This window comes from Esox lucius, chromosome 3 (genome assembly GCF_011004845.1).
Source record: "Esox lucius isolate fEsoLuc1 chromosome 3, fEsoLuc1.pri, whole genome shotgun sequence".
Taxonomy (NCBI): Eukaryota; Metazoa; Chordata; class Actinopteri; order Esociformes; family Esocidae; genus Esox; species Esox lucius.
The window spans coordinates 29,309,255-29,324,729 of record NC_047571.1 but is presented as its reverse complement, the minus strand read 5'-3'; the positions used below and the strand labels follow the sequence as shown (position 1 = coordinate 29,324,729).

At 38.5% G+C, this 15,475-nt stretch overlaps 1 protein-coding gene across 1 annotated transcript in view; it reads left to right on the top strand.

Annotated features, from left to right (window-relative positions):
- The window catches only part of LOC105024917 (complement factor H), a 59,390-nt gene that overhangs the window by 15,363 nt on the left and 28,552 nt on the right, over positions 1–15,475 (top strand). Inside the window, exons 9-13 of the mRNA XM_034289837.1 lie at positions 3,699–3,761; positions 4,105–4,269; positions 6,760–6,948; positions 11,196–11,372; positions 11,850–12,029. Coding sequence (XP_034145728.1) covers positions 3,699–3,761; positions 4,105–4,269; positions 6,760–6,948; positions 11,196–11,372; positions 11,850–12,029 — 774 coding nt within the window. The remainder of the gene's footprint in view (positions 1–3,698; positions 3,762–4,104; positions 4,270–6,759; positions 6,949–11,195; positions 11,373–11,849; positions 12,030–15,475) is intronic.

Below are 15,475 nucleotides of genomic sequence, written 5' to 3'. Positions count from 1 at the left end.
AACATGTTATTATAAAACAAGTAATACATTTCTCTGCTACATTTCTATATACCCAGTGTTATATTTTTAACTAAGGTACATTTGAGGAATGTATGTCTTTCCATTCTCTGTTTTTACTCCTTTAAGAGTGTCGGTCAATGGAATTGCCATCACACCAGTCAACACATAACACATGTAAACATTCTGTAATTGTTCAGCTCAAGCCTCTGGAAGAGTCTGTCAAAGACCTCAACTGGACAATGGCTTTGTTGTCCCGGAGCAGGAAATGTACCAGGATGGTGTATCTTTGACTTATGCCTGTGATAGAGGTCTGAAGACACCACTGGACGGGTGGTGGGGGACGGTCAAATGTGACAATGGCGTATGGTCCCATAATCCTCAGTGTAACAGTAAGTAGTGACTCCGCCCTCCTTGATCTAAAGTAGATATTATAATGTAAGGGCTGCATTGTCTCACGTCAGATGATGTCATTACATACACAATAATGGTTCAAATGGTTCCAACGGCCAGTCCCAAATATAACACATATAGTATAAAACATTTAATATAACACATATAACACATATAATATAACACATATAACACATATAATATAACACATTTAATATAACACATATAACACATTTAACACATATATCACATTTAATATAACACATATAACACATATAATATAACACATTTAATATAACACATGTAACACATATAATATAACACATTTAATATAACACATATAACACATATAATATAACACATTTAATATAACACATATAACACATATAATAAAACACATTCAATATAACACATATAACACATATAATATAACACATTTAATATAACACATATAACACATATAATATAACACAGTTGTGTAGTAGAAACAGTCACTTCAGAGATCCCTATTTCATTGCCCTTGATCTCTACTTCAACTCCTCCACTATGTACCGAACGCTACTAAAGCATATAATATATTACGAATTTACACAAACGTATACTATGTTACAAACAAATTTTTATGTTAACATTAAGTATCACAGCACTGGAGTTAAGGTCAGAGTTGTGGTTACAAAGAATTAGCTTCTGGTTGGCTTTGAACTTTAGAATGAAGGTCATGGACGTTTCTGCCCATCCACCACCTCTGACCACTACCCCCTAACAAAAGTCCCCTCTATTTAACTTTTACTGCGTTCACCGCTGCTTCTAACGTCCGGTCATTACTGTCATAATACTTGACATAATATAATATATCTTACGAATTCAGCTGACAAAGATTTACGTAAAATAGTTTATGCCCCCTAAGACTAGTTTTTCCACAATTGTGATTTGGCCACAGAAAAAGTAAGAATTCAAACGTCCTATTTATGTCCGTTGATTGTTAGCCAATGGTGGCTAAAGGATCCATTAATTCCTGTTTGATTTCCACAGAAAAACTAAACTGTAGGGATGGCGAGTTTCAGTGCGCTGACAAAAGTTGTACACCAACTGCATGGATATGTTACAACAATTATGACTGCTTAGATAAGAGTGACGAGGAAAACTGTAAAAAAATAAAATAAGCCTACAAATATGTACATATATTTTATAGTCATCTTACAGTTTCAGAGATACCTTAGTCATTATGGAGTTTCATAAGTGAATCAAATGGACTAATTTCTTTAAAAACTTGTTTTTAATAATTCATTCTTAGTACAGACACCACTGACGTCTCATTGAATTAATTAATAGTTCATTTTCAAATCTACTATAACTTCCTTATAGATACAAAAGGCCGTAAGTGTCGACCTCAGGAGTTTCAGTGTGATACTAACACGTGCATACCAAAGATATGGACGTGCGACAACGATTTTGACTGTGCAGATAAAAGCGACGAGGAATACTGTGGTAAGTAAAAAAAACAACACCTGTCTAAAAATGTGTATACTGTGTTTTATAGTTTACAATTGCCTTACACTGCCATCATTCAATCGTTACGGTATTTTGTCGTTGTTATTTGCGGAGTCATTCTTAGTACAGACACACCTCTGGCTTGTCATTTATCACAGCGGTTTTACTTAAATCCATCAACCTCAGGGCGTTCCCTTTCGGTCGATTCCCGGTGGACAATGCTCATTAGAGATCACAAATAGAATCAAGCCTGATTAAGCACAGTGGGTGTGAGGCATCCAACAGCTCCACCGACTAAGCCCAAACCTGCGTTAAACTGCCTCTTAGAAAGGCTTACAAGGAGCCCAAGAGCTCCTCTTCGATGTGTTCAAAGGACACTTTTTGATAGTGTTCATCTGCACAAATTAAAGTTATAAATTGAACTAGTTCATTAAAAGTGTTTATGGGGTGTAGTACAGCCAAGGAGTACTACTTTAAGCTGGGATAAGTAGCCTATTATGTTCGAGGGAAAAAAGGCAGGCGGGCCCAACATAAAGAAAACAGAGTAGTGAAGTAATCTTTCATTAAAATGAAACGCACTGAAAGGAAACACAGGGGATTACGTGTTGGTTAGGTTATGGACTATTCAGTATTGTAGTACCTCCTACAAGCTTTCCAATTGGTTTTCCGTGTTCAGATTGGCTTTCTGCAATGGATAAGGGAGGGAAATAAAACACTGCTTAATTTCTTCCCGTCTGCCGTTCCGCCACGGCCAGGGCTGCCGTCCCGCTTAAAGAAGCTGGGCGGGAAGCCTTTTTTGAATGTCTCACAATAAAGCGCTTCTGCTTTCAACTACGGCATGCCGCTTGTGTGTGAATGAGGGGATAGGCGGCTGCCTAATCTTGCCTAAAGGTGCCTGCACACTGGCCGCGGTGGCGGTGAATGTCTCATAGACTTTCAATTGAAGTAGGGCGATGGGCGGCAAACCGCAAGCAGTTTGGCGAGTGGCGCACGGCGCGTGGTGCCGCTGTCTGTGCAAGCTTGCTCGCGGTTGGAGGCGCACAAAATTCTAATTTGTTGAAGTTGTTAATTGAACGTCAATTGTCATGTGAAATAGTTTTTTTATATTATAACAATATAGCCTAAGAATTATAACAAGAATATTGAACAGATGAGAACTGCAAATAATCTGGTTACCTATACAATTACATTACCTATTTAAAATGAACACAGAAAACGAGGGGGGCGGGGGGGCGGCAGGGGGGATGTTTTCGGCACAACGCTGGCATTGTACAGTCTCCCATTTTTTCTATGCTGGGTGTAAAAACTAAACAGCTATGTTTCATGGAAAATGATATTTAACATGCTAAAAATTTAAATATTCCTTTAACAATGCATGAGACAAATAACATTTGGTTTGATTTGAATATGTAATGTGCACCTCACATGTAGTCCTCATAATCTAAATGAAATTATACATTCTTTGAATTTCAAAAACTGTAGGCATGTGTGGTGAACCTCCTCGAGTGTTCAATGCAGTCATCACTCAAGAGTACCAGAAGAAGTTTCTAAGTGGCTCAGAGGTGGTTTATAAATGTCAGACATCATACACTCTGAACGGACCTGAATCCATTGTCTGCATATCTGGAGAATGGACCCCAACCCCCACGTGCAGTAAGTGAAAATATTGATAATAAAACAGTGTGAATGTCTTATTGGTAAACGTACTCAAACAAATGTCCTTGACAAAAACAACACATTCTATGACGTGTCTAGTGCCACATTTCCTAGCAGGTCCATTGTCATACAGTTTCTACTGTAACCTTTTCCATCAACAGGTAAGGAGGCCCAGAGACCCACTGGCAGACCAGAACCTAGTGGATCAGGTCCCTTTTTACCTGGTATTTCACTTTTTTAACTTCTCCTACTTTTTCATTAGATTATTGTAATATATTGTTCGGATATTTGTATCCATTGTCTTTTGACAGTGACAGCGGAGAGAGATAAAGGACATGGTTTCACTGGAAGGGCAGTGGGACAGATTCAAACACGCCACTGCATCCCGTGTGTCAGGGCTCATCAGATCATGATTACAAGACATGTTCACCATAAATCATTGGATGATGTAGTATATAGTTACCAGGGTTACTCTCACATGTCAGTACTCAGCTGGATGAGATTGACTGTCTCAGAACTATGTGGATGTTGTCCTTGTTATTCTGAAGAGCTGCATTTATTTTTCAGTGGAGAAATGTGGAGAAAAGCCAGTTGTTGATAATGGGGACTATATCAGCGACAACAATCGAATGGCACTGACTTACAAATGCAAAATGCATTATGAACTTGAGGGCCCAGAGCAAGTGATGTGTCATAGCAATGGAGTTTGGTCAGAGACACCTGTTTGTAAAGGTGAGTAAATGAGTCCCAAGTTAGTTTTGGTTGCTAATGTGTGCCGTCAGGAGGGTGACTATTAAAAAAAGAATTGACATACTCAATTTATGTTTCCAAAAACGTTGTGATGCTGCATAAAATGCAACTAAAGACTGGATGCAATTATGTTCAAATTATTTAATCCTATATTTAATTGAAAATAGTACACAGACAACACACCAAATGTTGAAACTGGGAAATGTTATTGTTTTTGGAGAAATACATGCCCATTTTGAATTTGATGCTAGCACAACATTAAAAAACAAAGTTGGGACAGGGGCATGTTTAGATTGGAAAGTAAAATGTTTTCCCGTTCTTGCTTGATAAATAATTTCAGCTGATCAACATGTGTCACATTTTACGTTTCATAATGCGCCAAATGTTTTCAATGGGTGACAGGTCTGGACTGTAGGCAGTTCATCCTCTTGCCTAGACTCTTTTACTGTGGAGCCATGTTAATGTAATACTTACAGAATGTGATTTGGCATTTTCTTGCTGAAATAAGCCAGGCCTTCCCTGAAAAGGTAATCTGGATGGCAGCCTATGTTGCTCCAAAACCTGTGCATTTTGTTCAGCATTAACGGTGCCTTCACAGATGTGTAAGTCACCCATGACATGTGCACTAATGCAGCCCCATACCATCACGGATGTTGGCTTTTGAACTGTGTGCTGATTGTGTTGCCGTTGTCCCTTGTGCACAGAGATTCCTCCAGATTCTCTGAATCTTTTAATGATATTGTGTACCGTAGATGATATCCCCAAACTCTTTGCAATTTTGCTAAGTTTTTCTTGAATTGTGGCACTATTCGACCCATGCAGTCTTTCACAGAGTGGTAAACTCCTCCCCAACCTCACTTCTGACAATTATATTTTAATGCCCAATCATGTTACTGACCTGCTGTCAATTGACCTAATTAGTTGTGATATTCTAGCATGTTTAGTTTTTTAGCATTACACGTTTCCAGTGCTTTGGTGCCTCAGTCCCAGCTTTTTTCAAACATGCTGTTGGCACCAAATTCCAAGTGAGCATGTATTTCCCAACAAATAATAACTTTTCTCAGTTTCAACATTTAATATGTTGTCTTGGTACTACTTTCTATTGAATATAGGGTTGAAATGATTTGCACATCATTGCATTCTGTTTTTCTTTACATTTTACACAGCGTCCCAACTTTTCTGGAAACATGGTTGGGTTTGTTTATATCTCAGCTTGTATTGTGATTGTGTGCTGTACAATAGTGGTTAGCTCCAGTTATCAAAATACAATTGCTTATTTAACTGTCTTCATAATCAATAAAAACCTTTATTAGGGCAGTGATTCAATCAATCCCACCACAGCAATATTTACAGTGTCATTATTTAGGAGAATTATTCTGTGGCGAAACTCTCCCACACATCAACAGCAAAACATCCTGTCGCTGATGTTAAATGTTATGATGCAATTTAACATGATCCGCTATGGCTTAAGTAGGAAAATAAATAATGAATGTATATAATAGATATATATATATTATTATTATTATATTTCACAGAGAGCGCACATACTGAGCAAAATGACATTGTCATTCAGTTTTACTACTGAAAATGCTTTAAGCTTAATTTAGGTAAATACATTACCTACCATCTCAATAAAATATATAAATGAATACATTCAAGAACCATTTTGGCCAGTCTGACAAAAGCTGCTATACTTCACCAAGGTTGTGTATTTTCCAACCAGGTGGTTGGTGAATCAATGCAACACATCCAAACCTGCAGCAGGAGTATAATCAGTCAAACATATTTTTTACAGTATTCACAGTATTACTATCAACAGTATATACCCTGAAAAATCCTATTTAAGAAATTGTCGTAACATTCTATTCTACTCAAGAACATCAAGGGAACATGGAATCATCACAACATAACACCATTAAACTTCATGGGATATCAATCTGCCCAGTTAGGAAGCATAAGCCACTGTGAGTCATTGTCAACCTGTTTTTGTACAATTGAAAGTGACAACAGGTGCACTGGAGAGGCAACAGCAAGACAAACCCCCAAAAGGGAATGGTTTTGCAGGTGGTGGCCGCAGACAATTTCTCTCCCTTTATCCTTCCTGACTGATTCTTCTCTAGTTTTGCGTTTTGCTAGTGTCCTTGTCTCTACTGGTAGCATGAGGCAGTACTTGCAGCCCATTCAGGTTGCACAGGTTGTCCAGCTCCTCCACAAGGAAGATTTGCTGAGTCTCCGAGCAGTCTCAAGGGCATGGAGGATATAACAGGATTCAGGGCTGTTACACGCTGTCCAGCTGGGAAATCAACCCATTTAAATGTTCCCTTAATAAAAAAAAGTGATATTCATGAACATCAGCATGTGAATAAACTTTTGGATTTAGATTGATGTCATTAAAATCTAGATTGAGCACTGTGAAGTCTGCACAACAGCTTAAATGGTTGTCAACAGGAATATTGTTTCCTTAAATTTTAGCTCAAGGGGTCACAAGTTGCAGAAAACCCAAACTGGATGAAGGTTATTTTAACTCTGAAGAAAACGTGTACAGCGAAGGCACAACACTTTACTATGGCTGCAATAAAGGCCGGAAACCTGTGACTGAGGGCTGGTGGGGAATCACTGAGTGCAAGAACAGCCAATGGACCCCTGAACCTCGATGTATTGGTGAGTGAACAGACCTTTTTTATATTGTGTTAGTCATGAATGGGATGTTCACCATTGCCATGATCCTCGCTGGACATCCGTAGAATATTTTTATTTCATTTCATTCTCATTTTACCAGGTTAGTTGACTGAGAACACATTCTAATTTAAATTAGAGCAAAGAGGTCCAAAAGGGCTGCTCTGAATTAGTGTCCTTCGGGGGAAATCGCTTTTTATGTTCCAGTTAGAACCGATTTGGGTTATTCTTTCTGCGTGTACAGTTCATTACTCTCGGACACTTTGGGTTTTTCACGTGTTTACTGTAGGGCAGTGACGGACTGGGACCAAAAAAACAGCTCTGGACTTTGACCCAAAGAGCCTCCCAACAGCCAATGCATGTATCCACCAGAAACAGTCCCACAACACTACCTAGAGTCCATCATATTTCACCATGCTATATTCACATGGTATATTTAAACATGATTATGTAACCCACAATATCGAAGTGAATCATTTTTCTTTAACTCTAAAAACAGTGAAATACTCTATTTGGATAAGTGAGTGCCCCCCTGAGTTAATACTTGGTGGAACCATCTTTTGCTTGAATTACAGCCAGGAGTCTTTTTGAACACTTCTCTACTAACTCTGCAGACCTAGACTGTGCAATATTTGCCCATTCGTACTTGCAGAATTGTTCAAGCTCAGTCAAATTGAATGGTGACTGCTTATGGACTGCTCTCTTCAAGTAATTCCACAGATTATAAAAATGGGTTAAGTTCAGGGCTCTGACTAAGCCACTCAAGGACATTCAAAAAAGTTAAAGTGTTGATATCATCTGACCACAGCACCTTTTGCCGCTTGGCCTTGGAATCTACAATGTGCTTTTTGGCAAACCTCAAACGAGGCTTGATGTTGCCTTTTCTGAGCAATGTTTTCTCTCTTGACATCCTCCAATAGAGTCCAGATTTGTGGAGCGCTTGTGATATTGTGGTCACATGCACACAATGATCAGTCTTTACCATAAAGGACTGAAGCTCCTTCAGAATTTCCACTGGCTTCTTGGTAGCCCCTCTGGTTAATCCAAAGTCACTACAGTTGATCACATAAGGAAGACAATTAGCTTGATTTGTGATCTGGATGGTGGTTGGGTATACCTCAGAAAGAGGAAGGTGTTTACTTATCCAAAAAGGCTATTTGTCACAGTCGAGATGCAGGACATGAGGCGCAGAGCTGTAGAACATCCTTTTATTTGGGTGACTTTACTCAAATACAACAAACAAAAGGAGAGGCACAATCGCAAACTAAGACAAAGAGCACGAACAATGATCCACCCAGTGGTGTGGACAAACTAATGGGTAACGTGACTCCGGGTGTTGAAAGATCACGTGTTATTAGACAAAACCTGTGTAGTTACATCAAAAACAATTTACTGTCTCAGGTTTTGAAAACCCGGTTCAATACCAACAACTTACAATGAGTAGCGTCACTTTGTTGCAAGTTAGCCTATTTGGTAGTAACCACAGAAATGTTCTATCATCTATGGCAATAACTCTTTCAGTATGCATGGTGACCTTTACTGAACACCTTTTTACCAATTTCGGTGCTACACCCACAATTGAAGTTGAGCAGTGGCTAGGCAGGTAGGGTTGCAGACTTTCCTGTGGAGCTACATGAGTTCAAGTCCTCTTTAATGTTTTTCCAATTTAAACATGACTATTTATTGTTTTGAAATGGTAACACTTTCCGATAAGGGTACATGAACTACCATTAAAGAATGCAGTAGTTAACATGAACGAATGATGAACAAAGACATTCCCGCGGGTAAAACGTATTTGTGTGCGGGTGTTCACAATTGCAAACGTGCGTTTGTGTGGCTATAGTTTCTGCAACGTTTTGACAATGTCGGTGGTTGTGGAGCAAAACATCAGACTACTGTATTAATGTACGTGCGAAAAGCTGCGGATATCTTGATTTTTATATACAGTAACCATGTCAATACCCTTTTTGGGAAATTGCCATTTATTTTTCAACAGTGTTTTGAAGCAATTAGAAACATGAATAAAACAAATAACAGAAAAGGTTAACACATCCTTCGATTTTGGGTTATGTTCAGATAAACAGCCAGATTCTGGAAGATTGAGGGTTATTGGATTAATTGGAACGACTGAATGTCTGACAGACCTTTAGCGTGTAATGTAGAGATGTAGACCAATCATATTGAAGTCGACTGCAATGGTTTAGAAACCCTTTCCAATGGCGCTGTAGAAAACCCATAAGTTAAAATGCAAATTCTGTTTTTGGCCAGCTATGTAAACTCTGACACTGACTGATACCGCAAAAGGATGTTCAAATGGTTATAGGCTATTCCTATTTGTTTTCTAATGCCTCTTAATATGAATGTAATCTAAAAGTAATTCATTACTGATTCTGAGTAATCTAAAAGTTACGTTACTGATTACAAATGTGGACAGGTAACTGATTACATTTAAAAAGTAACCTATCCAACCCTGCCTGTGGCTCTGCCCAGGGAAATCGTTAGACCTGCGCCTCTGGGGCTATAGCCTCGGATCTTTTATGAATAGCCCCTGATCTCAAATTCTTTATATATTTCTTTCAGTAAAAAAATATGTTTATTCCAATAATGCAATAATGACCCTCAAAAAATAATATGATATCGTGGATTAAAACTGGGGGTTGCTAAGCCCTGAATGTATTGTGATCCTAGCAATGCCTCTGGCTCTGCCTTTATCATCCAAATCATTATAATGGATTTATCACTATAATGGAGACTCGTTTTAAAGTGCTTGTTGCAAAGCGCAGGTTTCCACAGTTCTCCGGTGCCTGTCGACACTTTCAAACACTGATCTCTGTTTAGCAATTGAAGTAGAAACGTTTAAATTTGATTTACTTCTCTAGTGACCCGTTTCAAATCTGGACGATCTTCAGGCTTTTTTCCTCATTTATTTACTTTTGCGGTAAATAATGTCTCATTTACTGCCAAAGGAACAGGGGTAGGAATGAAACCCTTCTCACCCAGACGCCTTTATCTTCCAAAACATTAGAACGGAGGAATGGTTAAATGAAATGCAAGATCAAAAGGCAAGAGAAAAGCGGGAGACGAACCCTACATTTTATTTTCACGTTCCAATTGGCACACATTCTGTTGAACCACAAAATCTTAGGCAAAATGTATGAACATTGAACATGTGCAAGAATATGTTTTGAGCGTTCCGTAAAGCCTCCACATAAATGTTCCAGTTATCTTAGTGATACAGAAATCATCTTTCTGCCCATCACTAGGACTAACTCAATTTAAATAGGTCCCCAATTAGAGGCAAAGCTGTGCCGCTGCCACTAATTGATGATGTCGGGTGCCATGTCACAAGAATTTCCTTGGGCAGGATGATGCTGTGATTCGGTGCATTTGATAAATAAACTTTGAACCTTTAGTGTCTGGCTATGAGGATGCCCCTAGCCTTCTCTGGGCAGATCTGGGGGCCATAGTCAGGACCTGGCAAAATTGGAGTCCTCTAGCCATCTTTGCCAGCCATCTCTGCCATTTCCTGTTAGAGCACCTTGAAATGCATTTTGTAAGAAATGTGCTATAAAAATAAAGTTTGATTTGATTTGCTGTCCTACTCATCTCAAACCATCTCAACCATCTCAAACCAGCTCACACAGTCTCCTCTGACCAGTTAATGTTGTGTCTGTTACTTGAACCTGTGAAGCATATATTTGGGCTGCAAACGGCCATGCATTTGATTGCAGATTTCTGAGGCTGGTAACTAATAAACATATGCTCTGCATCAGAGTTAACTCCGGGACATCCTTTTCCGTGGCAGTCCTCATTGGAGCTAGGTTCATCACTGGGCTTAATGGTTTTTGCAATTGCACTTAAAGAAACTTTCATAGTTCTTGAAAATGTCCTTATTGACTGACCTTCATGCTTTTAAGTAATGATGTACTGTGGTTTCTCTTTGCTTTTTTGAGCTGTCTTTGCCATAATATGTACTTACACAGTACAGACATAATATATACCCATCCTAACACATTAAGAAGGAAAGAAACTCCACAAATTCTCCTTTAACAAGGCACACCTGTAAATTGAAATGCGTTCCAGGTGACTACCCCATTAAGCTGGTTGAGAGAATCCAAGTGTGCCAAGCTGTGATCAATGTAGAAAATAGTCAAATTAAGAAGTGCCCTTGAATTAGTAGACGTGTCCAAACCCTTGACTGGTGCTGCATGTGTTTTCTTTTGGTTTTTCAGACGAGAGCGACTGCCTTGCGCCAGACAACCCTAACGCTAAAGTGAGAAGACCCAGTGAGGAAGGGTGGTATAAAAACGGAAGATCCGTTTACTTTGAATGTGATGAATTCTATGAAACTAAGCGCACTGCAGCCAAGTGTGAAAATGGAACTTGGGAAGACCTTCCAGTCTGTGAAAGTGAGTGTGCTCTCATCTAAGAGATGTATAGGACTGTGCAAAAGTCTTAGGCACCTGAAAGTCAAACTAAAGCCACTTAATTGGATAGTAAGTGTTTATTATCATATATATATATATATATATATATATATATATATATATTTGTATTATATTCATGTATTTATTTTGTAATTAGAACACTTACTACCCAAATAAATGGCCTTAGTTCGACTTTCAGCTACCTAAGACATTTGCACAGTACTGTACTCTACATTTTTATGTGTTTCTGTTTTCTGTATATAATCTTTTTTACAAAGACTAGATTATGGATTGGACAATATATCTGACTGACAGTCTTCACCTCACGTGGAGTCTTCATATTCTATTGTTAATAATACACTCTTGGAATCTCAATGAATGAATGTATGAATTGAGGGTGTAGTATAGAAATATAATGTACTAGAGTGTCTATGGTATAGATGTCCTGCTTCTTTCCAGAAAGAAAAGACTTATGTGGTGAACCTCCTCAAGTGAAAAATGCAGTCATCACTCAGGAATACAGGGACACGTTTTTGGACAGCTCTTCGGTACAATATAAATGTCAGGATTCATATAACCTGAATATAACTGAACCCACTATTTGCATATCTGGAATTTGGAGTGGAATTCCCAAGTGCAGTAAGTAAAGTTCTGGATCTTGTTTGTGGTCTTCATTAGTTGTTTATGTTACAGACCCTTTCTAAGGATCAAATTACTGATATTTGCTTCCCTCCTCTGAATAGTTCAAGTTCAAAAACCCTCATCCGCAGAGAAGACCCACACAGGTATTTGTGATGTGCGACCATTTTTCCAACCGTCATCCAAAGCTACTGTACAACATTGTCACATTATATCCTCTAATGCCAAGGAAGTGCTGAACCTTAAACCATCTATCTGGGCAAAGTTAGTTTTTCTTTGTTTGGAAGACGTAAGAACGATTACTGCTACTTACATGCAAAAGTATGTGGTGACAAGGCTTAGCATGATAGTTCATTAAATACAGTGTAAATGCTACAATACGCTGTATTAACCTTTAGCCCATTACTTTATTTAAGTCAGTGTAAACGCTATCTACTGTAAAATGTGTAGTGTTTATCTCCTGGTTAAAAGAGTAAACGGAATCAAGGTGTCTGACGCGGGACACCGCTGAGTATTCGTTGATGTCTTTAGTCACCACAACAGAACAACTCCTTTACATTGTTTTGGCCTGTACATGTAGGTGTGGGTGAGTGTGTTGTTCTCGGGATGGACAGACATAACAATTGATTAGTACATACAATAACACAAATCTCACAATAAGGATACATCTAAATTGCACACACATTATCCTTACAACTGATCTGTTAACTGATTACACTCTCGTCATCCCTGAACTTGCAAAAATTTTAATTGGGGCCCCCTCCCCCCGGGGCTCACTAGTGGTCCAGGGCATGCTAGCAGTCGGGGGCCCTAAGCGGCGCTTATACCTAGAAACAGGCCTGATTTTACATAGAAAATAAGAAGATTGACTTAACCAGCCAACATTCCTGGTAATTAGCGAGTGTAGAAAGCGGTAGTGAACAACGCAGTAATGAACAGTGTCATACTGTCTATAACTTTGAACATGCTACATGAAGAAGGTGAACAATTAACTTACTGGTATATGAACGCACACTCAATACACGACACACTTCAATTTAATATGTAGAACGTAGTCCTTTCTTCAGGTTCTGCGGTAACGTTGTCCCTTCATAAATGTCACAGGCTGAATCTCAAATCGCATACTACATTCTACGTATAACAAGTACGTATTTCGCAGATGATGGTAAAGTACGTACTGTTTAGTACATAGTAAGCTAGTATGCCAGTATTTGGACCGATTGGGACAGAGTAACTCGTCATAAAATTGCGTCTAAACATTAGATTTTGCATATTTAGCTAGACAACATTCAGCATTGTGTTAATCTGACTAACATGACTTATGAAGTTTACTTTCACCACAAATAGTATCTATGAACTGTATGGCTTTTAACAGATATCCATTTTAACAGATTATTAGCCAGTAATAAAACTACTAGTATCTAACTTACTACTTGGAATAGTCATAACAATTAAGTTGTTAGTGAGACTGAAGATGAACTTGAAACTGCCAAAGCTATTGAATTTCATGGCACAATTTTCAATTTCCTTTCATCCGTGAATGATATTGATGCAATGAGTATCAATATAGTTGAGGATGACTGACTTTTTCATCAAGTGAAAAGACGAGAGAATTGTGGAAACCCCTCCTCTTTTATTGCGCTCAAGGGATTGTGGTCTACACTCACCTAAAGGATTATTAGGAACACCATACTAATACTGTGTTTGACCCCCTTTCGCCTTCAGAACTGCCTGAATTCTACGTGGCATTGTTTCAACAAGGTGCTGAAAGCATTCTTTAGAAATGTTGTCCCATATTGATAGGATAGCATCTTGCAGTTGATGGAGATTTGTGGGATGCACATCCAGGGCACGAAGCTCCCGTTCCACCACATCCCAAAGATGCTCTATTGGGTTGAGATCTGGTGACTGTGGGGGCCATTTCAGTACAGTGAACTCATTGTCATGTTCAAGAAACCAATTTGAAATGATTCAAGCTTTGTGACACTTGTGACACAATTTACGTTTCATAATGCGCCAAATGTTTTCAATGGGTGACAGGTCTGGACTGTAGGCAGTTCATCCTCTTGCCTAGACTCTTTTACTGTGGAGCCATGTTAATGTAATACGTGCAGAATGTGATTTGGCATTTTCTTGCTGAAATAAGCCAGGCCTTCCCTGAAAAAGTAATCTGGATGGCAGCCTATGTTGCTCCAAAACCTGTGCATTTTGTTCAGCATTAACGGTGCCTTCACAGATGTGTAAGTCACCCATGACATGTGCACTAATGCAGCCCCATACCATCACGGATGTTGGCTTTTGAACTGTGTGCTGATTGTGTTGCCGTTGTCCCTTGTGCATAGAGATTCCTCCAGATTCTCTGAATCTTTTAATGATATTGTGTACCGTAGATGATATCCCCAAACTCTTTGCAATTTTGCTAAGTTTTTCTTGAATTGTGGCACTATTCGACCCATGCAGTCTTTCACAGAGTGGTAAACTCCTCCCCAACCTCACTTCTGACAATTATATTTTAATGCCCAATCATGTTACTGACCTGCTGTCAATTGACCTAATTAGTTGTGATATTCTAGCATGTTTAGTTTTTTAGCATTACACGTTTCCAGTGCTTTGGTGCCTCAGTCCCAGCTTTTTTCAAACATGCTGTTGGCACCAAATTCCAAGTGAGCATGAATTTCTCAACAAATAATAACTTTTCTCAGTTTCAACATTTAATATGTTGTCTTGGTACTACTTTCTATTGAATATAGGGTTGAAATGATTTGCACATCATTGCATTCTGTTTTTCTTTACATTTTACACAGCGTCCCAACTTTTCTGGAAACATGGTTGGGTTTGTTTATATCTCAGCTTGTATTGTGATTGTGTGCTGTACAATAGTGGTTAGCTCCAGTTATCAAGATACAATCGCTTATTTAACTGTCTTCATAATCAATAAAAACCTTTATTAGGGCAGTGATTCAATCAATCCCACCACAGCAATATTTACAGTGTCATTATTTAGGAGAATTATTCTGTGGCGAAACTCTCCCACACATCAACAGCAAAACATCCTGTCGCTGATGTTAAATGTTATGATGCAATTTAACATGATCCGCTATGGCTTAAGTAGGAAAATAAATAATGAATGTATATAATAGATATATATATATTATTATTATTATATTTCACAGAGAGCGCACATACTGAGCAAAATGACATTGTCATTCAGTTTTACTACTGAAAATGCTTTAAGCTTAATTTAGGTAAATACATTACCTACCATCTCAATAAAATATATAAATGAATACATTCAAGAACCATTTTGGCCAGTCTGACAAAAGCTGCTATACTTCACCAAGGTTGTGTATTTTCCTACCAGGTGGTTGGTGAATCAATGCAACACATCCAAACCTGCAGCAGGAGTATAATCAGTCAAACATATTTTTTACAGTATTCACAGTATT